Here is a 19,538-nt window from a genome sequence, read left to right as displayed (position 1 = left end):
GCTTGTTTTGCTCTTTCCCCATACTCAACAAACAGCTGTCACCCCTAAGCTTTATTGCCTGGTTATTTATTCAGCTGCCATCACTAAATAGCAGTGGGAGGTCCATGAATGATTTTGGAAGATCCACAGCCTCAGAGAAGTCACCCTGACAGACAGGAGCTTGTTCTCACAGCATCTAGCCTATGCAGTGTTCAACTAAGACAGAAAATTTGTAACCAACAAAAATGAAACCCTTTTCCTCTTAGAAATAGACAACATCAGTCCTATGCTGCTTTTCTACACTGTCCCTGTAGCATAAAAGGGACGCATCCCATAGCTGGAGAGCACTGAGCTGGAATATCACTGGCTCTGCTACAGGAGATGCATTACCATGCTAAAATTCCTGCATGAAATGCCTAAAACGCTGTAAACAGTGGTGGAAAAATTCAACTTCAATACACATTTTATTTGCTGGAGGTTTGTTCATCAGGAATCTACAGCTATATTCATTTCAGCAAGGGTTTATGATTTGTTTTGTTTTCACGTTCATTATTTCAAATACAGGCATTTGTTCTGGTCAGGTTTCCAATACGAAGGACCTGTTCACACATCCTACGCAAAACTAACAGGTTCTTTCAAAATGAGTCAAAGGGTACCTGGGACATAGAGAGATCCTAGGTAGATTCTAGTCTGACTGTAAGCAATTGTTCAGATTCCTTGATAAAACCAAGCTGTTGTGAACACTTCTGGAAACACACAGTGGCTGTACTGCATAGCACTGGCAGCACAGCTGTTCATGAATTCATATGTGTATCACATAAAATACGTGATACTGAAAACAGCTAAATAATGAACAGCACAGACTGCTCCTCAGCCCAACAGATTGTGCTTACACCCGGGTTCTCCACAGACACACATCCTGCAGCCTCTGAATTCCCCCCAGGTTTGAAGGATAAGAATAAGCCTCACATCAAACCCCATGATACACATTTTTCCTATCAATTAAAATGTAAATGGAAAGACAAAATGAGCAAAGTGAATTTCAATTCCCACTCCTTTCTTGACTCAAAGTACAATTTTTCAACATCAACTGCAGGCACTCACGTCCATCAGCTGTCCGGGCTTCCATATGTACAAGGTCTGGTTCTTTATCCAAACCCATCACAGACCTGGGAGAAAAACAGAAAAAAAGAAGTAAAGAGGTGAGCTAAAAGGCTGTAATCAGATGGACCAGAGAGAAAGGGATAGCAGAACCAATTCAACTTTGTGATACCAGGCACGTAGATCCCTGCCTTCTGCCCTCTTTGTAGTCTCCTCTGTTTCTATGTAACCCGCTCTCAGAAGCCAACTGCTAATCTTAACCTACCTTCCCAGAAGCTGGTGAATAAGCCCACCTGTCCCTTGCCTACAAGATAAAGACTACAGCAGCCGTTACTGTGGTGGCAAAGCTAGATGGCACGAGATTCAGTAAAGAGAAAGCTCTATTTTCATACTGCAAGAAAGATGAAGACACAGCAGACAAACACTTATAGACAGCAAATTAAAAAGGGGTTTTACTGAGTTGAGTAGTGTGGTGAGATCTGTCCCTTGTTTGCTGGGCAATCTTGCAACTGTTTTTCTCAGTTTACCCATCTTCAAATCAGGTGCACAGGCATGGTGAAGTTCAGCCAAGAAATTGCAAGACAGTATTCATTACTCACTCCAAGTGATAGCCCCTGATAATCATGAAATAAGGCATGAGTTTCTCTAAACCTTAGGGGCTGAGCGCCTCAAGTCAAATCTTCAAGTGCATTTTTTTTTAACTCCCTAAAAACGTTTCACAAGACACACTACAAAGACAGTTTTACTCTTGGCAAAGGGAAAGTCAAGCCCAGAACAGAAATGTTATTCTTAGTGTTCTGGCTGATAAGAATCACTAGGAGATGAACATTTAGTCCTAGCAATGGCTGGCAGGGGAAAAGAAATCCATAGATGTCCACGTGATTTATAGAGCTGCTTCTCCTGAGTTAACCAAGAGGTTAGATTAAAAAGGGACAATGACAAAAATCAGTTTCTAATTTGGTGGAAGCTGAATTTGATACAGTAGATTGTAAATAATAGATTCCCTCCAAGCCAACCAACATTCACAATTCCCCAATGCTATGAAGCACTTCCATCACAATCTTTTGCTGCTTAAGTATTGGGGTGGGGGTTGGGGGGGCATCAAGAGCTAAAACATTTTGAAAGAAAAAAAAATTAAAAATGGGCATACAAAATACAGATGCTCTGATGAATTTTTGTGGAGCTGAAAAAACAAAGCAATTAAAACAACAAGCATACATATGTCCCAGAATTTGGCTAAGATCAGCCAGTGCTGCAAATGCCAAAGCAACTGCACTGTGACCCAGAGTGGAGATAACTCAAAGTGGCTTATCTCGTTAACCAGAGCTTCATGTTAACAGTTAACCCACTCTCAGCACACTGTGAACTAGAGCAAAAACCAACAAAAGAAAAACAAAACCATACAGGCGCAGGCAGAGTTTTCATCACTGCACTCCCAGTGAGAAATAGCCTGTTCCTTAATCACGTCCATCAGTTTCAAGGTGGTGCCACAAGGAAGAAAATGCTGTTCATTATCAGTAAGAATGTCAGAAAAGGCCAGAGTCCCTATGACCACATAATTGTTGAGGTCAAATCTTCTGAAAGATTTGGTGCACAGTTAAAAGTGGCAGTAGGACAGGTAAGACATTCCTTAAAATGTCAATGAAAAACGTTACGGGATACAGCAAAATACATTACCAATGCACAGAAGAGCACATCTTTGCAGTCCACAGAAAAATTCTTCTGCCTTTTTGCCTTAAGTACCTATAAATGCTATAATCTCAGTTGTTCATCAATCACAACTCTCATTTATGGCACACCAAATGGGATGGAGGTATATGCTCACCAGTGTATCTGTGCATCACAACTTTATCAAAGGGGCCAATAATTTCAGCACTTTTTGATACAGGCTGAGAGCACATCAAGAATCAACCCAATAGTCCTTCCTAGCAGGCTTTCTAGTAAATTTAGCCATCACCCTAGAGGCTACACACTATAGTGTTTTTTTTCTGGAAGCCAGATACCAGCCTTTTACAGAGAACCATTGGCCATGTCACCAATGCCAAGCTGCCACCATTCCCCCTTGGCACCTCCTGGGTTCCTCCCACTCCTGGCCCAGAAAAAAAGCATCAATATGAGGCCACCAGATTGTTATCCATTTTAAAAGTGACTGGAAGTAGGGGAACCTAAAGATTTCTGAATATAAGCCAAAATTCTTATTACCATTGCATGTTTGTAAACCCACACTCTGTGGATTCCCTGCACTTAAAATTCCTATTATGAAAGCACCAAGGGAGGATAGGAATCTCTTGAAGTATGTCAGTCTAGCTTGAATTTCCTTCCCAATGCCATCTACTTCTTTTTCCTTAATTAGTTTTGACAAGCCCAATGGTTCTTTTCAGAGCCACAACAAAGAGACCAGCATAAAGCACCTCCCAGTATTTCTCTGCTCACTGAACACTGTACTTCGAGTGGAAAAGCTCACAAACCAATCTCTTGCTATCCAAAAGCAAAACAATCTCCTGTTATCTGTGGGTAGATAACAAGCCTGTAAAGTAATGCTTCAGTTGTCCTTCCTTATCCCAAACCAAGTAGTTCCCTTCCATTCAAAGCCTCTGACTGCAAAGCGAATTCATGATCAATGCCATTTAGTTATGTCTGCTCCCACCTGCAACGAGGATGGCTGTGCTTTGCAGTGCATCCACCTCCAGAACACAAGTGTTTTCAGTAAACATCCTCAAGTCCTTTCTGTCTGGAAAAGCTTTATGTGAAGAATGCAAAAGAAGTCAGGTAATGGAAAAAGCAAGATGTGAACATAGGTCCTAGAGCAACTGTAAAGCTATTCCTCATCCCGTGCGGTAACTCTGCTGGTCTTGAGATCACACTGCAACAACCACTCAGGTGTAGCAATACAAGAAGGAAACCAGACACCTTTACAGTTGTATATTTTCTCATGCCTTCTGTCTTTCAAGGACATTTGGAGAATGCACTTTGCAAAACAACTTAGCAACGTAAACATGACGACAAGGATGTCAGCATTCTGTGACTTACAGTTTCCTTGTGTGTTCTGTACAATCAAGTGGAGCTCACAAAGCAGACTTCTTGTAAGGAGTTTCATTGCTCTCTGACTTATGAACACCTCTATTTTAGAGGGTTACAAAGGAAAGAGTATTTAACAGTCCTCAGATTCCCTAGCCATAGCTTGAAAACATTTTTCCTGCTACGTGGTCATACCTCAGGCTCTAGGAACAGCTCAGTTCTGTTTGGGATGTGCACAAGCTTCAATGGCACAAACCAAACCAAGTTCCACAAAATATACCATGTATGCTGCTGCCCTGGATGGCCCTGTGCTGAATAAATAAATAAATAGGTGGCAGTTGCACTGTGACAAACAATGCTAAATCAACACCCTTCACCATCTCTATTCATTTATCACTACTCGGATGAAAAAGCGCTGAGAAAAGAGGATGCAGCCAGAAGTGACAGGAAAGGTCATTTTTTCCTGCTGACATGTTCCCTGACTGCTGCAAAGGCAGTTTTTGAAATGGGGAGCCTGCAGCTAATGTTGCAGCTGACACGGGATCATTGGCCAATTAAGAATTCAAACTACCTCTGAATGCCATTAGGAAGGATGCAGTGGTTACACAGTCTCTATCTTCTGCTGCTTTTCTTTTCTTGCTTTCACAGTAATTCTTCATTTTCACAAGATCTTTACTCCCTTCATTTCAGGAGAACACTCTGTGATCTTGAAAGGTGAAGGACAGAAAAGAGCCTCACAATATCTTTATCTTTAGGGGAAAGCATTGTGCATGGATGCATATTTATTATGCTGTTCTGATAATATTTCATGTCTGACCTGGAGGAAGAGCAAGCAAGAAGAGCAAGGAAAGCACAGTACTTTGCATTGTAAGTAGATATTCCTATAAGACACTGCACAGTTCAAAATTAAATATGCAAAGAAAAGGAAAAAGAAATACACAGACTCTCACCCTGGGCTCCATGCCCTACTGAACATCACAGCTCACTGATACTACCAACTCCATTGCCTCTCCTCGGAACAAGCCACATTTTTCTACCCATTTTCCAGACATCAGGCTTTAATGATGAAGAACAGCACTGAGATTTAACTACTCTCATATCTTAGACCAAAAATGCTGAGCAATTCAGACTGCCTTCCATAGATCCCAGTTTCCTAAACCATAAGCAGAGGATAAGAGATACTCTCCTCCTCCATCTCCTAGACCCATTAATATAGGGGGTGGAAAGGAGTTACCACTAGAACTCAGGAACATTAAGAGTCAAAGGTTTATAATAAGGTCAAAAAACAGATCACGGGGTTCAGGTTTTCAAACTTGGTCTGGAAACTGCTACACTGAGCATGTGGCACAGGAGCATGCATTGTTCTGAACCAGCCAAGACAGCATTCAGCAACTCTGGCTTTGAAAACAACAACAAAACTTTTAAAATGAACTGAAACTTCCCCAAGACGACAACTTGGTGACACTCTTTTGGAGTCTGGGATTTCACATGAAATGCACCTGTGACCGCTCATATCCAGATAAGGAGGAAACAGATGGAGACTGCTTAGCAGGATATTGTGCATCAGGACTGGAAATAGGAAGGAACAAAGTACATTTATTCTGTAATAATATGTAAAGTGGGAAAAACACATCCTTTTGCTTTAGGCAAATGCAGTCAAATAAGTGGATGCTGCCAATTAGCCTGCTTCAGTTTTAATTGTATCCTGCTCCAGAAGGGAGTAAACCCTTTTGGATGGTGCCAGGCAAGCAGCACTTGTGACCAACTCACCCAAGCAATAAAAAGGACAGGAGGGAGCAGAAACTGATGCAGACCATTCCTGTTCAGCTGATGCAGATCTTCTAACATATAGTGCCATTGATGAATTATAAATGCTGTTTCAACATGGCTCAATTGATTACCTTCTCCACCATGTTGCCAAGGTATCGATAAGTGACATCAGATTTTCCTCAGCATCAATAACTGGGGTTGTCTTCAGATGATCAAGGAGATTCTGTCTGTTTCCCTGCTACTTACTGGAGTCAAGCCTAGAACTAGATCCAACAAGTATTGACTGTGCACAAGTAACAGCCAATGCACACAAAAGCTACATACACTCAGGCTAACAACATGAAATAAACAAATATAGTTGGGGAAACCATACATACAGTTGAAGAAAGAATGCATTCATTAAACACAAAAATACAGCATTAATCTCTGTGGCTGAACAGGGGAGACACTGCTGAATGGGGTAGAATGTGAAAAGGCTCTGAAGAGTTGTGGATAAAGTACCTCCTTGCGTAGCATATTTGAAACAGAACTTAGAAAAAGAGCTTGGCAGGAAGATACCATAAGAAAATGTCTGATCCAGGTCCTTGGAGCTTCCTACGTCTTTTCCATTGCTAATTTCTGTAATGCTACAGTTCTGGGCATTGGTAAAACTAGTTGTTGTGAGAGTGCTCATCTTGAGGAGGCGTTCTGTCTGCTATATCAAAGGAAACAAACTTGAGTATTCACAGTTTTGCCTGTGTGTCCATACATGCATACACGCACCTGACAACCTGCATTCCACCCCCACTACCTGCTGGACATCTAAACTAGTTTTCTGCCAACACAAAATCTATTAGAGGTCCTAAAACTAAGAAGTTGCTACAAGTTCCACAGACATAACAGTGCAGCAATAGGAAAGAGGACCGTGTCAATCTGTTCACTGAGGAACAGGCTGATATTTAAACTCAGCCCCCTTGCAGATCAGTGGAGAAACCACACAAGACAGAAGGCTTTGTTACACACAAACCTTTTTTCCCCTCCTCTCATAGCATAAAGAAGGTGACTCTTTATGTCACAGAAATTAACAGAAACTCAAAAGAAATGTCACTGAACCTGAGAATGCCTTTAAAGGATATTAATCAACCGAACAAAGCCACTGCTGGATTACATTCTTCTTTATTCTGTATGCTAATACCAAAACCTAAGGAAGTGCAAATATTCCTCTCTAATTCTCATCTAGCTAATAGGTCTTAGCTCTTTCAAATCCCCTGGCATTTCTTACCTTGCCTACACTATGAATCCCAATAAACACAACTGAAGTTTGTGATAAAATCATGAAAAAGTGTGTGGGCAGGAGGGTGAAGAACCTTACCAGCAGCCCTGTCAATGTTTGAAAGCTCCAGCAGCACCGGCAGAACATATGCCGGAGGTGGCATCTTAATTTCCCAGCGGTGCCAGAAATAACTTCTCCTGGGGACTGAGGCTCACACGGGGAGCTGATCTGTCAGCTATGTCAAGGCAGCACTCGTAGCGGGTGTGCTCCCAGGTGTAGTCACAGTCCTGCTGCTAACTTACAAACTAAATAAGCTGCTTCCATGAAGCTTGCTGCTTCTCTGCTTGGACCCATCAGCATACACCTGAACCAGGATATGTAAAAGCAGATATGGTGGAAGTAAAGCAGCAGCAGCTCACTGATTTAAGATGTTGTCTTTGTGAAGATCTCAAAGCTCCAGCACACAGTATACTATCCTGCTCTAGGTGCATCTAATACAGACAGCAAAGCTCTGAGAAAAGTGTCTATAGAAATTTGAGAGGGGATTCACCTGTGATTAGAGGTCTGTAAAATTAACAGTAGACAAGTTTGAAACACTTTCCAATAAAAGGATGTGGTGATTTGATTCAGTTTTGCATGCAAAAGGATGGGACACCCCCAAGTATTTCAGATTTCAGGTCTTTTGAGGAGACAAGAATAAAATTTGATTTTTGAAACATTAAAAAGGACACATTTTCAGCTTTGTCTTCATTCTCCCCATCCTTTCTGTTTTGGAATAGATAAGGGAGAAAGAACACAGAAAATAGCATAGGAAGGGGGAAATAAAAATACAGAAAACACCATGAAAAATATCACAAAATACAGAAAAAAAGCCATTTCAGCAATCAAAGTCTAAATTTGGGGGGGATGTTGTAGTTTGCAGCTTCTGGGGGAAAGAAAAACATATACACACACACACATCTATACATCAGGGGAATCCCATTTCCTAGCCAGCTGTGCTTTGGACAAGCTTGTGAAACTCAACCAGAGTTTTTGTTTCTGTTCTCAGACTGATCATTGATATTGAGTGATTTTCAGCTCTCCCTCTGCATTTGTTTTAAAATGACGTTAGTGCCTACTACATTATGAAGTCCAGTTAATTAATGTTTGCTCAGTGCTTGGCTGTCTTCCTTTGAAAGTCAAGCAGGTTGGGAATCACTATAGATTATGGCTTTGGTTTTTCAGGAAACATGAATCAACCATGTTTACATTCAATTTAGAAAAGCAAAACACATGATCAACAAAACCATCAGCCAGTCCTACAGACAGGATTTTGCTAAAGTTATTGTTTCCCTCCATGGAAGTGAATGCTTAGAAGACTCCTTGCTCTCAGTTTGTCTCCAATCAAATGTATCCTAAATGCAATCTGCTCAAGCAAGTTTTAACACCAGAATAAGGATTCTCAATTTACTGTGTGTTTAATTCCCCTCATTTGTATGAACATTTTCTAACTGCAAATAAAACATGCCTGAAATGCTAAGGCTCAGTGATTCTGCTATTAACAGAGTCCAAGGCAGAACACAGTGCTTCTGAAATGCTTCAGTGTGAGCGCACCATTTAATAAATGAATGCAGCATTAGATGAATAAAAATAAAATTTAAATTGTCCAAAGAGGGGATGCCAGTATGAAACTTGGCACAGGCAGAATGTATAAGTTTTGCTGATGAGTGCCATATGCCTATGGGCATTGTACGTTGTATTAATTAAGGAAGGATGAATCTTCACATTCCCTGTTGCAGAATATTGCAAAGAATCACCATGGGATAACGTCTAACATTTCAGAAATAATTTTGTTGTTCAGTTCATGCATTTTGGAAAAAGGCATAGTGGAAAAACAGATTTGCACAGCAAACCTTTTCTGACCATTATTGTGCTGTATTTCAAACACAAGCCTGAAGAGAACAAATGTCTTATTTCATTCTTTGACTTTTACAAATCAGCCAGGAAAGGCAGAGAAGAGGGAGAGGTGGAGCAGGAGGAGAAAGACAAAGGAGGAGAATAAAATACTCGTTCAGAACCAGCAAGCATAACTGCATCAATGCATTTCCTTGCCCCAAAAATCACACTCAATTAGCTGCTGAGAGTGAGATACGCATTTGTCCCAACATCAACAACAGGGGAAGACAAGACAAAAAAGGAGGAAGCAAAAAGCATTCTGGCAGCAGTCAGATGTGCAAAGACAGGCTCTTTCTATAGAAACAATATGCCTATGTGGCTATGATGGGTAAAAGAAAGCATGACAGGAAGTCTGTAGACAATCCAGTATCTCACGACAAGATTGGTATGCATTTAAAATACAGGCATCCTCACATATGGCATGGAGAGAAGAAGAATGAAAAGGACTGGGCTATTTGCACGTCTGTCCATCAATGGTAGAATGGCATTGTAGTAGAACTGTGAAATCATGGAGCTTTTGTGGGTTCCTTTACTTCAGGCTGGATTGATGTCCAGCATCCTGGCAGTTTGAGTACATAATACACTTCCAGCTCCTCTGAACAGTATAGTTCCAAAGTGTCACCATTCCCAAAGCATTCTCCCCTTTACAAGTAAGAAAGCACACTGCAAAGTGCTACAACAGGAGTATGCGCTGCCAACGTGACAAGAAGTGAAGATATATGGCCAAACTGTAGGTGGACAAAGAGCTTCTCTTTGTCAACTTCTTAATCTGCTGTTATCGATGAGCAATAAGAAAAAAGAAAAGTACAAGGCCAAATGAAGTTTAATACTCTGCTGTTTTCTAGCTTTAGGGCAAATTCTGAAGTGTCAATGCACTGCTCAAATCTAATGATTTAGAGAAAGAAAAAGAATTCTGGAGAAAAGATAGCAGATCTAGAAATGGCTTTAGGGAGACACTATTACATATTGTCCCTAGAATCAATATTATAATGGAACATGTCTCTTTTCCTCAATGATTTTCAATCAAAACCTGAAAACCAAAAATATTGTGAGTAAAACCCAAGAATCTTTCCATACTTTTTGGCTAAAGACTTGGCAGGGTTTCTGGTTTGTTTTACTTCACCTTTTTCTCCCCAGTAAAAAACAAGATGTCATCCTGTGGGAGAAAACACAGATCTACTGCGATCAGCTCTGAAGACTGCTGGTATTATTTATTATTTCCTCAGATTTTTTCCAGTAGTCACAACTTAGTACCTTTCTCTGAGACTCAGCCACAGAAATTCTGATGTTTCACTAAACATGAAGATGTATCTACAATCTGATTTTATTTCCTTCTGCCCAATGGAGAACAATTACCCATAAGATAATTACAGAGCTACGATAACCACTGCTATCTCCTATTCCAATTAGCTTGCTACAAATATGCAAGTAAAACAGCCTCACTCACTGCCTTCTCATCCTTGTTCTATATATGATCAGCAAGAGACAAGTTGCTGGATCAACATTATTTAAAAGAACCTGTGGCGTAGCTAATAAGATACTCCTTCCTGCTCTTACGTTCTGATGTAGCTTTTGTGCTTGTTACACTGAACAATAGCAAAATTAAACTCATCTCATTCTACAGAGGAGACTCGGGGGAATGCCGAGGATCGAAAGGATGGGAGTTTCAATTTCTTCTCTTGCCGAGAATGAATTCAGCCTCATATAACTGCTGATGAATTGTCGTTTTAAGAGGGTTTGTTAATTTCCAACAGGCAGAAGGCATAAAGAGGGACCTCCTTATCTTTAATGGATGTTATTGAGCAACACAAATGGCTCACATTTAAATGAATGCAGAAGCATCTTGTCTGTTTTGCCACGATAAGACTGTTCTTCTTGCACAGCATGGGTTCAGCTCCTTCTGTTAAATAAAACAACTGTTTTTGTTCAACTTAATGGCAGGCAAACTTCCAAAGGTTGAGAGGCTGAAGTCAGTTCAGATAAATGAACTGGAATTTATCTCGGTCTTTTCTGATTCTTTTTGAGAAAATTACCTGAGAAGTTGAGATATGACTGAAATTCAAGTTTCAAGCAAAAATGGCCTGTATGAGTGTGAAACACTTACTAAGAATAAGTTCTCCATTAGAATGCATCCTTCTCCAATGCAAAAAATGCTTCCAGACTCAGCTGCTGCAAAGAGGCAGGAGTTGTAAGGATTCACACCAAAGCATATCTCTGGAAATCCAAGTGGAACACCTGGGATGAGGCCCGGGGCAGTGAGGAGGCTATGCCTGGGAAAGCTGCTTGGCTCTTTGCTGTCGGCAGATGTTTTGCTGCTGAATTAAATGCCTGAGAATTTATGTCCATAATCAAAGCACGTAAAAAGATCATTCCAAATCTTCTCAGAACTATAGTGGTTTTAAAAACAAATCCCACGGGTTTCTCTGTCAGTCATCTGAAAGCAGAAGCACGCGCTCCCTCCCACAGTGGAAACCAGCCCATTTACCCAAAAACAAAGAGATTAGTATGGTATGAGCCAAAGGCCAAAACCTAAGCCAAATTGCACATGAAAAACTAGGAGGATATTCCTCGCTAGCCAAAGAGCACAAAATATGATAATACCATCAGTCTGGCAGCCTAGCTTTCAATTTGCTTTGCCAAGCCATGACAGTATGGGAGATCCCCATATGCCTGAGGGAAATGCATTATTCAATATATTAATTAGAGGGAGCTGGCTTTCATCATTGCTTCCTACAAAGTATCAAACAGAATTACTCTGGGACTCTTACTGACAGGCTGAAATTAACTTGTGTTTGAGTTCACATGCATTAGGGAGAGGCAGAATAAATTCAGCCCATGCAAGCTGCTCTAATCTACGTCACAACTTTTAGGCTTCCAATGCTGATCATGAGGTTCTTATCACATCTTATTTGGTGTCCTGTTGCACGAGAAGGAAATAGATCCTTCCACCACAAGCTGTCTGGAATGGCATGGTCCTGGGATCCAGTCCAGATATCAGTCTTAACTGGGAAAGGCTCTGAACCAACTCCTCCTCAGACTTTTCTTGCAGGGTGGTTTCTCTGGTCTGCTCCAATCTTGGACAGTTAGTCCTGAGAGAGTGGGGGATTACAAATAGATCCAAGATTTACAATTCAGAAATAAGAGAAGATACTGGCCCAGGGGACATGGAGAAACCTGATGGATAAGAGGCTGAATCATGAGGCTTTTAGACAGCAGAAAGCTTGAACTCCAAAACAAAGTGTGACAAAGTGTGCCCCGGTGGTGCAAGTGGTAGGAATGCCGCCTTGCAACACCGGAGGCCCTGGGTTCAAATCCCCACTGTGGCGCAAGTGGTAGAAGTGCCGCTCTGCTACACAGGAGGCTCGAATCCCGGAGGTTGGACTCGATGATCTCTAAGGTCCCTTCCAACACACACAAGACTATGATACTATGATGACACTTTATAATAGGCAGCAAATACAAAACCAATGAACACAAATATTTCAGCCTTTCCTTTTAGAGTCTTAAAGTAAAATAGGACACTGCAAGATGTTTTATATTAATGCAAAATATATATATATAAATATATTTTAAAAATCATAAATTATACTAAAACTACAAGTCACAAACTTTAAAAGCCAAATCGTGTTCATGTAAGGGCATCCTCGATTGCATTAGTGGAGAACAGTAGTCCCTCCTTTTCCAGTTTGTGCCATTTCTCTAAAGAAAATGGAAGTTAAGAATAAAAAGCTTTTTCAAAAGCAATGTATTTAAAAAAAATGTCTCTCCTAGAGACTACTGCATCACCTTTGAAAGAACTCACTCTGGCTGCATTCTATCAGAGCCAGAATTCCAGAGGTGCTACATAGATTTCTAAGCCTGCTGTCACCTGATCTCTTATTTTGCTTCATTTGTTATGTAATTCATGGGATTTAAAAGTATTTCACATTATTTCCCCTCATGATTACAGACATTCCTTACAGCCAGTATGCTTTTTTCTAGAACAGCTTTGAGCCCAGGGAGCCTGGCAGCATAGCAACCACAAGATTTCATCCAGAAGTCAAATGCTTATTTTCCATGGAAAGCAAGCAGCAAGGAGATGAATGCCACCAAATAAATAAGTAAATAAATAAAAATGAATAATAAAAAAAAAGGCAATGAATATACTTCACAAGTTCCTCCGAAGTATCAGACACTGTTTAGAACTACAATTCACAATGTAAGAGACTAATTGTACCAAATGGCTTTTGCTAGCTTAAGTCATTAGAACCAGTGGGGTTCATGGGATCTCTGTAGAGCAGTTCTGAGGGACTTTCCAAAAACAGAATCCAAACAATTTTCATTTTCTTAGGGCCATTTAGGAATTAAGGCTCTCTTAACTCTTCATGAAATCTATCACAGGGTCCCTGGAAGAACACTAAACAATCTATAGTGAAAGAAAGGGGGGGAAATACATTCATAGAGAAAAGCAAATTACAAAACTTTCAAAGGTTTCCGAAACCTTGCTAGTCACTCCTTTAAGCTAACAATCATAATGATGAAGTACTTTCTGAGTGTGCTGACCATTTAGTTTGTATATCAGGAACCAATATCTGCTTTGCACAGAAAGCACACAAAAAAAACACAGGTGGGAACGGGAGTTAGGACTGCCATATCCAGACACTTTGTTTCAGACTTCACCCTCCCTCTGCTTTATTTTTAAAAGCTCATTTATATGCTGAAATAAGATTGTATTTCAAATTTTAAAATCACATAAAAAAAAACCCAAAAACCACCACTCAAAAAGTCAACAACTCAAAGAGGATTCTTTTTGTTGGTGTTTGTTTTTGACAAATATTTTACACAGATTCCTAAAATATTGGTATTTGAAACTTAAAACAAACAAACAAAAAGCCACAACATGTTTCAGCCAATAAAATGTATCCAACTCCAAGTTTCTTTCTATCTCTGCCACTGACATACTGGGTAATCACAAGCCAGTCAGCTACTATGCAATATTTGGAAACACTGAATATCTATTTTGCCAACTGCACTAACTGTAGCACACAGAATGAAAAGAAGATCACATAGTTTCCCCATTTATTCATCTTTTGAATGAAGGTGAAAATAAAATTGCTCTTATTATCACCACAGTGTTGTGATCTTTAATTAAGTAATGTGTCCTTGCAAGAAATCTTTCAATATATGCCAAGACCTTTTAAGAAGGTCTGTCTCCTCAACCCTAATTATAGAGCTTGAGACAAGAATTTTAAAATTATCCTACCTAGTGAAGTTAGCGGTCACAATGGCTTGAAAAGCACATTCTGAATTTATGTTAGCATCACCCTCTGGGATGAAAACCTTTCCCAGGTGTTCCCACCTACAGGACATGGTAAATGAGTCCCTTAACACAGGCAAATGAGTCATCAACCCACAGCAGCTTACAGAAGTGATAGGTCCCTGTTCAGTCCTCAAAGCATGATGTATGTGAAAAAGCACTCTGTGTATGCCTCCATGAGGTTACAGGTAGTGTTAGCTGTGTCTGCAAAACTGGAATTATTTTGTTCACAGCTCCAAGTCCAGTATAGTTTTAACTCCAAAAAAACACTAATGCAGGATCACTTCATAATCAATTTGACATCTACAAAACTGTCCTTTCTTACCACTAAATTTGGCTGTAAAAACTTCTGAGATGTTTCCCAAGCACTATGCAATGACGCCATCTGATAGTTAATGATTAGTGGGATTTACAGAAGAGACAGGCACATGTTTGACTAACCATTTAATCACTGGCAAAAAAGTGAAGTAAAGCTAACCTTAGCTGTATCCAAAGATCTGGAACTGCCCCTGAAACTTTCCAGTTAGACCCAAATTGGCACTGAGATTAGGAAATATTTGTGCTCCAACAGAGTTGAGGAATAAAAATAAACCTCTGCCCATCTGCAGATCTGTAACCTTTTGAAACATAGATACAACTTCCTTATCTCCTGCTACTTTGCTCTCAGATAACCACATCAGCCTCTGCCACAATCTTCACAAAATTCAAGCTGCAAACACATAAAAATACACAATCTAACTTTATCACTGTTTCTATCCAAAGCATAATGAAAAGGACTGAAAACATTGCCTTCAAGCTTGCTGGCTTGTAACCTGACCAACTATGACAGAAAACTCACAAGTCCAAAACATGATCCAAGCTGAAGCACAATCTCTTTCCTTCTCCTTGTTTCTAATCCCGGTGTTCAAAACAACTGAGGCTGGCACTCACAGGTACAAAATATCCAGAGACTTCATTTGTTAGCACATAGAATGGCAGGACAGGATGACATCCAAACAGGCTGGTGGCCACTGCATCTGCTCAGCAAACATATGCAGGGACTCAAAAGACAGATGCGACAGCATATGATATTGACAGCCATTTAGCTGATCAGCCAGAAAACACAGCTCACCTTGTTGAACTCTGCATTTTAGAGAATAACATAATAGGACAATAAAATGACTTTATAAGACACTGAAGTATCTTTTAAATCTCTAGTGTCACTGAGTATTTATGATTAATGCATGGATATGCAATGATGCAGCACTTGATATGACAGTACTTGAATACTTCAACCATTACAGCCAGCAAGGAAAAGACATGCTCTCTGATCTTGATCTTACCTAAGGGATAAGAAGGCAAAGGTATCGCGAGTCACCCAACAGGATATGGAAAAGCCATGGTCCAGCTAAGTACTCAATAAGGCTTGGCAAACGCTCCATTAATCAAGTTATCTTGCCATCGGGTTAGTTCTACTGTCCCACCCAAAGGGAGAGACAGAGGTGGCAAAGCAGCTTAAGAACTCAAAGGACTTGACTGCCCTTATCTGAACAGATACAGAATTAGTCAGTACAGAACTGATGCGTTTTTCAGTCAGGGAAACTTCCCCAGAGTTCCTACAGTACAAAATATGGACTCCACTTTTATAATGTTCCACACATCAGCACAAGTGTCTACATTACAGTGAGAGGAAAAAAAGCCCAGAGGCAACTGAAGAAATAAGTATGGAAAAAATAACACTGAGTATGCCTCTAACTGGAATCAGCATGAGTGCAAAGTTCTTTAACTTGAGTCATTTAATTGCGTGATAAAAGATTTTGGAATTTCTGTATCACATTAACGTAAGCTCCTATTTCCAGCCTTACAGAATCCTAAATTATTAAAATATCCAAGGCCAAGGCACACAGGAACCAAATTTGGATTGTTGTGATCATATCAAGTAACACATTCTGTTCAAGCTGTGCCATTGCCATCAGTGGGTGTAGCTAACAAATGAATCATTACTACAGAAGTAGAGAACTCAAATCTTAGTTTTTATAGCTACAAGTGGCCCAGATAAGAATTTCAGCATATGGACAAACTCAGAGCCGGGTGCAGGAAGTGGTGGGAAATGTCCCACAAGCTGCAGTACATGTGATATCCATATGGAATGAGAACACAGTGATCAGCACCGAAATCTGAGACTAAGGAGAGAAAAAAAAAAGTCAAAAGTAAGTGCACCAGGATAAAACGCCACAGGCCACTATTGCTTTTGACCAGCATGGAGCCATTGCAAGTGCAGCCTTATAGAACTACAGCAAAATGCACAGGATGACTTGTGTGTCCGTGACTACCGAAGAGCACTTGCTCACTAGACTGAGTGAAAATTCACATTCCATCTTCAACAGTTCTAATACAATTGTAATTTCCTCCTGGCCTTAAAGTCTCTCTATTTGAGTTCTTTCAGGGAAGGTATAATTATTTGGAGAGGTCTTAGAGAGAAAAATAAGACCTCTTCCAGTCAGGTTGACTGATTCTATGAACCAGGTAAGGATTACAGCCTTCACAAAATTATTCTTACAGTCTGACAGATGAAAAACACGTTTTGAGGGGAAAAAAAACAACAGTAGACAGAAGACGCCTTAGACAAGACCAACTGCATTTACATCTGATGATTAACACATTTGATGGAGGAGGTTCACATGAGGCTCTGATAATAAGTAAACACATAGCACCACAAGTAAGCAAATAACCACTGATTTTGCTATCTTCCCATCATTAGTTAACCTTTCCTGGAAAATTTAATTAACAGGTTTGATAATGAGTAGTTTACAGGCTGATGGACGCCACTGAGTAGTGGCTGTGAAACTTCTAACATCTCCTTTCTCCTTCCTGCACAATCTAATAAAAGAGCAAAAGTGCTCTTGCATTTCTTTTTTGGTACACTTATATGTCAGAGCTTGCAAGTCATCACAGTTTGCAGTTTTAAAAAGAAAGGACAAAAGAAAGAAAAAATAAAAATTAAAAAAAATCAGACAGCTAAAGGGAGTTATTATGTTCCAAAGTTTCAACATTTCTGACCCCTGTACTATGAATTGGTTCAAATCTGTCTCACTCTGGGAAAAACCTAATTCACTCTCTTGGAAAGTATATCGTCAGTGGGATTCTACTGTTTCTGTGTGGAATAAAGATTTCTAGATCTATGCTATATCAGCTTTAACAACAGAAGACCTTTATGTTTTCTAAAAGGAGATAATTGAAACAGAGGCTTTTTTTTCCATGCAGTGATAAAAAAGAGCATTTAAACTACACATTGATGAGACTGCATGAAAACCAAAGTAAATTGTAGAAAAAGCTACATTTTTAGGATATAAGAGGACAGAGGTAATCCATTAACCATTATTATTAAGGACAAACAGCAACAACAACAAAACACACACAACACACACACACAAATAAAACCACAACATCACAGCATCACCTTTAGAAAGAGATTGTTTTGCTCACAGGTCAGGTCAGCCCTTGTGTGTTGTCTTCCACGAAAGTCACTCCTCTAAGATCAGTTGTGTTATTTGAAGGGTATGGTACATTTATTCCATAGGACCAGCTTATCCTATTCCACAGAAGCATATACCTGAGAGGTTCTACGCTCAGCTATATTAAGTGCCCCTAGGCATGAATGATGAAATCAAAAGATTTTTGATAGGTCACCTGTCACCAGAATCAGGAGAATATAACCACCTTTCCTTCGCTACCAAAATACCAATGGTGACATGGCCAGAAAAGAGCATAGGTCTCTGATATATTTTGCAGGTCTGTGAGACTTACGATCCTTACAAATTCCTTTCCCACATGGTCAAACATCTCCTTTCACTGTCCAAAATCCAAAGGCACACTGAGGTAAATCAGATATGGTATGAAAAAGCCATCTTTCAAATGTGGGAAACTAAAGCTGTTTAAAGGGACTAGCAGAAGGACCTAAACAATTTGAAAAACCTGAGAGACATTATCCTCCATTGCAAGGTGCAGAAATACTGAAGATTCCATCTGTAGACATTTTGGCATGGATTCCAGGAAAGAATGCAGATTTGACTTGAAAATATTTACATTGTTCTTTGCAATAAGGAGTCAATACCTAAATCATACAAGTCCTTTTTAATTACTGACTCTTCAAAATAAAGGCCTCTGGTTCCTTAATAATCACACCTTTCCAGCTTTAAGTACAAGGCACTTATTTAACTGTTCATAGATTAAGTAAATCAGCACTTTGACACTCACACACACTGCACACCTATCATGTAGTACAATATTAAGACTGATATAAGCTCCAAATCCTAGATTCAACTACAGAAGAATACTACTGGTTTCTTTTCTCTCTCCAAAGTCAATTATTGAGCCTTCAACTGCTGGAGAAGTTTGGAAAAGCAGCATGTGAAATAGAGGAGCCTGGAGATAGGAACTAAGTATATTTCATCTACTGCTTTTAAGACATTCTTCCAATTTTGGATATGAACAGTTGGGAAGAGGAAAGAAAGATAGTCACAAAGCAAATTTTTAGCAAGCACTCTGCACATCCTGGGCTCTCACTAGTCAGTAGAAAGAAACTGGCTCCTCAGAGGGAGTGATTCAAAGCAGAGTCTGAGTCATTCCTTCTCCCAAAGGTTTGCATAAGGAGACTGGTCAGAGCGCCTGGTTCTGTGCAAAGATTGTGTTACAGGTTAAAGGAGCTCTCATAAGAATTAAAAAAGTAAATGGATCATGGATTTGCCACTGAAGTACTGGGGCAGTTTTTCTGTTAGCGTAAGAAGCTATACGAAAGAAGAAGTAGGAGTTCTGCAACTACCAAAAGACTTGTGTTAACCTCCAGAAGACACCAGCTGATCCTGGGCAAGAAAGAGGCAAAAACATGGAGACATTCACCTATAGCTGCACAAGATACATACTGTGGAATGAGCATATAACGTTAGTCACAACCAAAATCAAGAACATATTTAGTGTTCTGGTAAAAAAAAATCTCTTCAAATTAAATATGCTTCACCTCTCTATGATATGCTGAAAGCATGCAAATTCAGAAGGCAATACGCACCAGTAAAATCTGCTTGGAGTGACTCTCTCATGCATGAGCTGCCATTTTCTTCCAAAGTCAGTAGAGCTGTACAGCTGAAAGACAGACAGAGAGAGAGAGAAGTATAAACTTTGAGCAAGAAGAGGAAGAGCTGCTGCTTCATA

The 19,538-nt window shown here is 39.9% G+C and overlaps 1 protein-coding gene across 1 annotated transcript in view; it reads right to left on the bottom strand.

The window, feature by feature from the left end:
- Positions 1-19,538, bottom strand: part of SORCS3 (sortilin related VPS10 domain containing receptor 3) — a 261,834-nt gene that overhangs the window by 82,749 nt on the left and 159,547 nt on the right. Inside the window, exons 5-6 of the mRNA XM_015867276.2 lie at positions 19,396-19,469; positions 1,084-1,148 (exon numbers count right to left, since the gene is read on the bottom strand). Coding sequence (XP_015722762.1) covers positions 1,084-1,148; positions 19,396-19,469 — 139 coding nt within the window. The remainder of the gene's footprint in view (positions 1-1,083; positions 1,149-19,395; positions 19,470-19,538) is intronic.

The sequence above is a fragment of the Coturnix japonica genome, chromosome 6 (assembly GCF_001577835.2).
Source record: "Coturnix japonica isolate 7356 chromosome 6, Coturnix japonica 2.1, whole genome shotgun sequence".
Classification (NCBI taxonomy): Eukaryota; Metazoa; Chordata; class Aves; order Galliformes; family Phasianidae; genus Coturnix; species Coturnix japonica.
The sequence above is the reverse complement of the archived record's forward strand: the minus strand, read 5'-3'. Positions and strand labels throughout refer to the sequence as shown.